The sequence below is a fragment of the Pteropus vampyrus genome, unplaced genomic scaffold (assembly GCF_000151845.1).
Source record: "Pteropus vampyrus isolate Shadow unplaced genomic scaffold, Pvam_2.0 Scaffold20, whole genome shotgun sequence".
NCBI lineage: Eukaryota > Metazoa > Chordata > Mammalia > Chiroptera > Pteropodidae > Pteropus > Pteropus vampyrus.
In genome coordinates, this window is record NW_011888801.1 from 12,213,983 (window position 1) to 12,221,511 (window position 7,529).

Genomic DNA, 7,529 nt, shown 5'->3' on the forward strand with positions numbered 1-7,529 from the left:
GGAGCCTGGGAGGTGAATCTGTTCTCCAGAGGCATATCCCTCCTATGTCCTATGCTGGGTAGGCTGGAGGTTTTCTCCACCATGAAGCCACCTTGCATCCCACCTGCAGTCTCCTGGCCCAGGACACTGAGTACAATGTCTCTGTGAAAGTTCTTGCCCTCAGCCCAGTCTTATCAGTGAGCCCCCTCTGAGTCTCTGGCCTTTCCTTACTCCTTGGTCTTCAGTCCCCCAAAACCTCTCCAGCCTGACTCATCCCAGAGTTCTCACAATTAACCAGCACTGTTTCAGATCAGGCAGAATTGACAAGCATTTTCTTGCCAGCTCACTCTAGAGCTGCCTATCTCCCCTGAAATCCATCCTCAGTTGAATCTTGATTGCCTCCTTCTTAGATTTGTCTTCAAGTTGTCATCAGCAGCATGAGACCACCACAAGAGCCTGGTGACTCTAAACATGACTGCATGCACCTGGGATGATTGTAGACACTTTCAGGTCATTAGTTTCCAGAGCCCATTGGCAGCCGTGGGTGACCCCAAGCATAACATCTTCAACTATCCATCAGGGCCTTGCACTTGGGGCTACCATGATGTCACTTTTCTTTTCAGTGCTCTTGGAGTGGACACATGCTCACTGACCCAAGCTCATTTTAGTAGGGTGATTTCTCTATTCTCATGCCTATCCATACATGGGAACTCTACCTGCACTTTTTCCAATGTTAGTGTCCTGGATGTGGCCCCCAATTCTGCTTCCCATTAGGGATCCTCAGTACCCTTTCTGAGGCTGGGACCCATGACTAGCTAACTCTGACACATTGGCTAGCCTACTTATTGTAGGTAGTCCAACAAACTTGGAGGGCTGCCTCTGTACAAGTTCGTAAACCCAGAAAAATTTCAAGTAAATGCAGCCCCTGTCTGCTATGGGCTATGTGGAAAATGAGCTTAGAATTGGAGTCTTGCAGACCTGGATATGGGTTCCCAGTCTACAACTTACTAGGTCTGTCACTTAAACAAGACACTTGGGCTCTCTAAGCCTTAGTTTTTCTGTCTTTTTTAAAAAAAAATATTTAAAAAAAATTTTCAGTTACAGTTGGCATACAATATTATATTAGTTTCAGGTAGTGATTAAACGTTTATATGACTTAGAAGTAATCATCCTGATAAATCTAGTACCCATCTGACACCATGCATAGTTATTACAATATTATTGACTATTCCTTATGCTGTTCTTTACATCCCCATGACTATTTTGTACCTACCAATTTGTACCTCTTAATCCCTTCTCCTTTTTAACCCAGCCCCCAAAACCCGTCTCATCTGGCAACCATCAAAATATTCTCTGTATCTGTGAGTTTCTTTCTGTTTTGTTTGTTTGTTTATCCTGTTCTCTAGATTCTACATGTAAGTGAAATCATATGGCATTTGTCTTTCTCTGTCTGACCTACTCCAATCAGCACGATACCCTCTAGGTCCATCCACGTTGTTGCAGATGGCAAGATTCATTCTTTCTTATGGCCAAATAATATTCCATTGTATATATGTGCCACCACTTCTTTATCCTTTCATTCAATGATGAACACCCAAGTGGCTTCCATATCTTGGTTATTGTAAATAATGCTGCAATAAACATATCAATTTACATGTTCCTTTGAAGTAGTGTTTTGGGTTTCTTTGGATAAATACTCAGAAGTGGGATTCCCAGGTTCATCTCTGTTTCTTGTTATAGCTTTTGTTTTAAAGTCTATTTTGTCTGGTATAAGTATTGCCAGACAATATTAGTTTTCTTTTTTCTTTCCATTTTCATGAAATATATTTTCCATTCCTTTACTTTCAGTCTAGTATGTGTCTTTCGATCTGAATTGAGACTCTTGTAGGCAGCATATGTAATTTACGTTCATATCCATTCAGCCACCCTATCTTTTTATGGCAACATTTAATCCATTTACATTTAAAGTAATTGTTGATAGATACATAATTATTGCCATTTTATTATTCATATTTTTTATTTTTTTCCCTTCTTCTTCTTAAAGACGTCCCTCTAACATTTGTTGTAATACTGGCTTGGTGGTGATGAACTCCTTTAGCTTTTTCTTATTTGGGCTATCTTTATCTCTCCTTCAATTCTAATTGATAGCTTTGCTGGGTAGAGTCATCTTGGTTGTAGGTCTTAGCTTTTCATCACAGACTATTTTATGCCAATCCTTTCTGGCCTGCAAAGTTTCTGTTGGGAAATCAGCTGACAGTCTTATGGGAGCTTCCTTGTAGGTAATTAGATGCTTTTCTCTTGCCACTTTTAAGATTCTCTCTGCCTTTAACCTTTGGCATTTTAATTATGAGGTGTCTTGGTGTGGGCCTTATTGGGTGAATCTTTTTTAGGATTCTCGCGCTTCCTGGGCTTATATGACTGTTTCCTTGTCAGGGAAGTTTTCCGTCATTATTTCTTCAAATATGTTTTCAATTTTTTGCTCTCTCTTTTCTCTTTCTGGTACCCTATGGTGTGAATGTTGGTACACATCGTCCCAGAGGCCCCTTAAACTTTTTTGGGGGGGGGCAGATTTTTTTTCTTTCTGCTGTTCTGATTGAGTGTTTTCTGCTACCTTATCTTCTAAATCACTGATTTGATGTTCTGCTCCATCTAATCTACTGTTGGTTCCCTCTAATGTATTCTTCATTTCAATTATTCTATTCTCATTTTTGATGGGTTCTTTTTTATGTTTTATATCTCCATTCTAATATTTTCTATTCTTTGTTAATATTCTCAGTGAGTTCATCTACTCTTCTAAGTTCATTGAGCATCCTTATAACCAAACTCTGCATCTGGTAGATTGCTTGTCTGCATTTTGCTTAGTTTTTTTTCCTGAAACTTTGCTCTGTTCCTTCATTTGGGTCCTGTTTCTTTATCATCCATTTTGGCTGCCTCCCTGTGTTTGTATCTATGTATTAGGTAGAGCTGCTATGTCTCCTGGTCTTAGTAGAGTGGCCTTATGTAGTAGGTGTCCTGTGGGACCAAGTGGCACAGTCTCCTTGGTCACCTGAGCAGGGTGCTCCAGGTGTGTCCCTTGTATGGGTTGGATGTGCCCTTCTGTTGTGGTTGAGCCTTGGTTGCTGTTTGCATGTTAGTGGGAGGGATTGACCCTTAGGCTGATCGGTTGTGAGGACTGGCCAGTGACTACAGTGGAGGAACTGTTGTGCAGGGGCTGACTCTAAGAAGCAGGATTCCCTTTCGCAAGGCCCTGGTGCCTGCCCAGTTTGCCTTTTGGGTGTATGTTCCTTGGATGAGGCCTTAGCTGGTCCTCCAGCTCGGTTGGAAGCTGGCAACTGGTTGTGCCAGCCCCAGGGCCTCCTGGGAGGGTCCCCAATAAGACCAACTTCAACTGCAGCCTGTGCCCTGCCCGGGGCCACCTGGCAAGAGTTACCAAGCAATCTGCAGATGGCTGCCACCCAAGCTGGGCTTGAAGATACCTTGAGAGGCCAAGCTGCAAACGTAGGCCAGCTACTGCTAATGCTGGGCTTGGGGCTGCTCAGCAAGAGGTATGGGGCATACTGAAGCCAGACGCTGCTTGTTTGGGTTTTGTGAACCTTTGAGAGATTTTAGGAAAGTCCACAACTTGTGGCAAGATAGGCCGTTTGTATGGAAAAGCCATTGGAAGCAACTTGGGTGGGCCAGCAAATTGGGTGGGGTGAGGTCTCAGAGAATCACCAATCCAAAGATGGGGTGGCTGAATGGATAAGAATATAAGAGCCTTAAATATGCTGCCTACAAGAGACTCAATTCAGATTGAAAGACACATACTAGATTGTAAGTAAAGGGATGGAAAAAGATATTTCACGAAAATGGAAAAAAAAGGGGTTGGGTTGGCATTTTTTTTCCCGGCCAAATTGGCTTTTAAACCAAGGGCCCCGTTATTCCCCGTTTTGGGATTGCTAACCCAATATACTAACTTTGAAGAGACATGTGAATCCATATGTTTATTGTAGCATTATTTACAATAACCAAGATATGGAGGCCACTTGGGTGTTCATCATTGAATGAAAGGATAAAGAAGTGGTGGCACATATATACAATGGAATATTATTTGGCCATAAGAAAGAATGAATCTTGCCATCTGCAACGTGGATGGACCTAGAGGGTATTGTGCTGATTGGAGTAGGTCAGACAGAGAAAGACAATTGCCATATGATTTCACTTACATGTAGAATCTAGAGAACAGGATAAATAAACAAACAAAACAGAAAGAAGCTCATAGATACAGAGAATATTTTGATGGTTGCCAGATGGGAGGGGGTTTTGAGGACTAGGGTTAAAAAGGAGAAGGGATTAAGAGGTACAGATTAGTAATTACAAAATAGTCATGCGGATATAAAGAATAGCATGAGGAATATAGTTAATAATATTGTAATAACTATGTATGGTGTCAGATGAGTACTGGATTTATCAGGGTGATCACTTTGTAAGTTATATAAATGTCTAATCACCATATCGTACACCTGAATCATATAATCTTATATGACAAGTATAATTGAAAAAAATTTTTTTTTAAGAAAAAGAAGGGCACATGTAACTCTAGCTGTCCTCTGTCTCACTCAGTCACAATCTCTGCTGGTTTTCACAGCCAGATGTTGTGGGGACTTCTCTCCCTGGCACTGGAACCCTGGGTTGGGGGCCTTGGTTTGGGGCTGTGGCTCCTTGCTCATCAGCAGGGACCTTCTCAGCCAAGATATCCCTCCTGATTCTCAATCGCCACACACAGGTGTGTGACCAACCCGTTTCACATCTTCCGGCCCACCCAGTCTTGAGGTGGCTTCTTCTCTATGTCCGTAGTTGTGGAACTTCAGCTAAATTTTAGGTGATTCTCATTGATGGTTGTTTTGTAGTTTAGTTGTAATTTTGGTGTAGTTATAAAAAGAGACAAGCAGAGCATTTACCTACTTTGTCATCTTAACTGGAAATCATTGAGCCTCAGTTTTTCAATTGTGAAAGGGGGAAAAGTTATACCCATTTTATAAGGTTTTTGTGAAAATTAAATGAGATCATCTACATAGAGTGTCTAGCATCCTGTTTGACCCTCAGTAGCTCAACAAGTATTACTTAGCTCCCTTCTTTCTGTAATGTCTCCATCTTCAAACTTGCTCATATGTTGCCATCATGGGAATATATAATTTTGTCCTTTTTTTCATATAATATTTCCCTGCAATCACTTTTCCATATTTGATTTATCTTTTTCATCGTGGCATTTTGTTGGAAAAAAGCACTATAAAAATTTACTTAACTATCACCCTACTGAGAGAAATTTTAGTGATTTTGTTTTTAGTTGAGCACAGATTGATTTCTTGTTTTGTGCAATAGTTTCTGTAATAGAAAATTCTCCTCTTCACCATTGCCACATTCTCTACAGAAGACTGAGCTGATTTACATGTTCCTAGCAATACACAAGTAGGCCTACTTCCTTTTGGCATTGCAGACTTTTGATTTATTTATTTTTTTCACTTTTTGGCTATAGTCATAAAAGGTTAAAGGTGACAAGCCATTCAGTGTTTTTTTTTAATTTTGCTAGATTAATAGGTCTGTATCGTATCTATGGACGTTTTAATTTAATTTTATTTAATTATTAGTGGAGACAATTTTCCTGACGTGTTTAGTTTACTGATGGCATTCCTTCAGACATTAATAATCTTGGTGGATATTGATCTATGAACTTGTATTGTTTTTTTTATAAGTTTTAGACAGCATCAATTGGGCTTTAATATGTATATTTCCTGTAATCCATTAAATTTTACTAATTTAATTTGATTTGAGTTTTATTCCATGTTACTGTTTGTAAGGCTTAAATTTTATGTAGTTCAACTTATTTATCTGCTTTAGTCATTAAACACACTGTTGCCTTTCCTCTCATTTGCACGCGACAGCACTTTCTCTTAAAGAGGTGACTGAAATCTTTTGCTTATGTCCCCCTTGCCTCATGGGTTACAAGACCCTGTGTCACACCAGTCTTTTTTCTGTCCCAGGTCTGCCATGTGAATCTGGAGGGGCAGCCATTCTATTCCAAGAAAGACAAACCTCTGTGCAAGAAGCATGCACACGCCGTCAATGTTTAGGAAGCCCAAGGCTTCTGATGCAGACAGGTGGTGAGCTGCTCCTGCTGTTGGCAACAAAGGATTCAAGGAGGCTGATATCTATTTTGGGGGTAAAGGGAGAAGACAGGAAGTAACTGAGCCCTTTTAAAGTATAATTTTAGTCTTTTTTCTGCACACAGATTGTGTATTTGCATAGTTCAGATTAAAAGCCAAATGAAAATCCCTAAACCAAGCTAGTAATTAATCCAAGACTGGAATCGTACTTTAGACATTAGGACAGAATTCTAAGAACTGAAAAGAGAAAAACAAAAAGTAACTTTCCCAAGGTGATATACTTCCTGAGGTCACCAGAGCAGGGACAGAGCCCAGAGCAGTTACAGAGAATCTGAAACATTCTGTGGAGTTCTTTAGAGCTCCTCTGGCAAACGAAATGAAGTGCCAAACAGTCCTCCCTGCAGGGTATTTTTAGGGTCAGAGCTGAGAGTTTATTAGCTAAGGCAGACTGGGCTTTGCTCACCAAAAAAGGAAGTGTTATTCCATTACTAGAGTCATGGAGCTACCTCTGCACATCAGACTTCAGACCTTGAACAGACTCGAACATCCTAAAGGGAGCTCAGACATCCAGAGTGATGTCTTCTGGGAGCCACTGAGCAATTGACCTGGCTTGAGGAAGGGTCTGGCTCGCACTGCTGACAGCTGAGGAAAGATGGGCTCTTTAGCTCCCCTCTTTCAATCTGAAACACCCGATGCCCCAGAAAGCTTAGCTCCTTTTTGAATTGTGACGGGAAAGTGGAATTGGGTTTTTCCAGTTTTGCTTTGCTGTGTGTGAGAGATTTTTAAATGACTCCGGGTTGTGTTTGGCCCTTGTTTTGCTTTATGCGGTTAGGTTCGTTAGCGTGAATGTCCAGTCATGTGCATGTATTTCACTGCCAGGCCTATGACAGCTCATTTATGAAGTCTTCCTCAGCACCTGGTCCCCCAGCAGGCTTAGTGACCTGTGGAAAAGAAGATGTCTGAAACAGGATGGCAGAACAGGCTGAGAACACGTCCAAACTCGAGGTGCAGAAGAGGAACCTTACATTCTGCCAACCTCCTTCAGAATGAATGCATGGGTTGGCAGGCCCTCCCACCTCAAATCAGCACCATCCTTCTCATATGTTCCTTTAAATGCAGCACACTGGTTATATACCATTGTGTTGACTGCTGGAAGAAAAAGATGGACTGATATAAACTCGTTTGCCATTTTGGCCAGTATTTTGAAAATGTATGAGCTGGGTTGATCTAGCAATTATTTAAGTATTTATCAAAATAGACTTGGGTATTCAAACTTCTTTAAAATATTAGTGATAGTTTGAGTTAAGTAAGCATTATAAAGCCGTTTGGTGATAAAGGGAAAAGCTTTAGTTTCTGAGATTGGAAATGGAATATAAGGCTCTTTCCCTTTTAGGAAACACTCTTATT

At 40.8% G+C, this 7,529-nt stretch overlaps 1 protein-coding gene across 4 annotated transcripts in view; it reads left to right on the forward strand.

Annotated features, from left to right (window-relative positions):
- LDB3 (LIM domain binding 3) overlaps positions 1-6,525 on the forward strand; it is a 62,790-nt gene extending 56,265 nt beyond the window's left edge. For 3 of the 4 annotated variants that reach the window (XM_011355353.1, XM_011355354.2, XM_011355356.2), the window contains one exon: positions 6,000-6,120. In XM_011355353.1, coding sequence (XP_011353655.1) covers positions 6,000-6,089 — 90 coding nt within the window. In that variant the 3' untranslated portion in view covers positions 6,090-6,120. Of the gene's footprint in view, positions 1-5,999 lie in introns of all 4 variants that reach the window. The other variant, XM_011355355.1, reaches the window with a different exon arrangement.
- Positions 6,526-7,529: the final 1,004 nt, after the last annotated feature.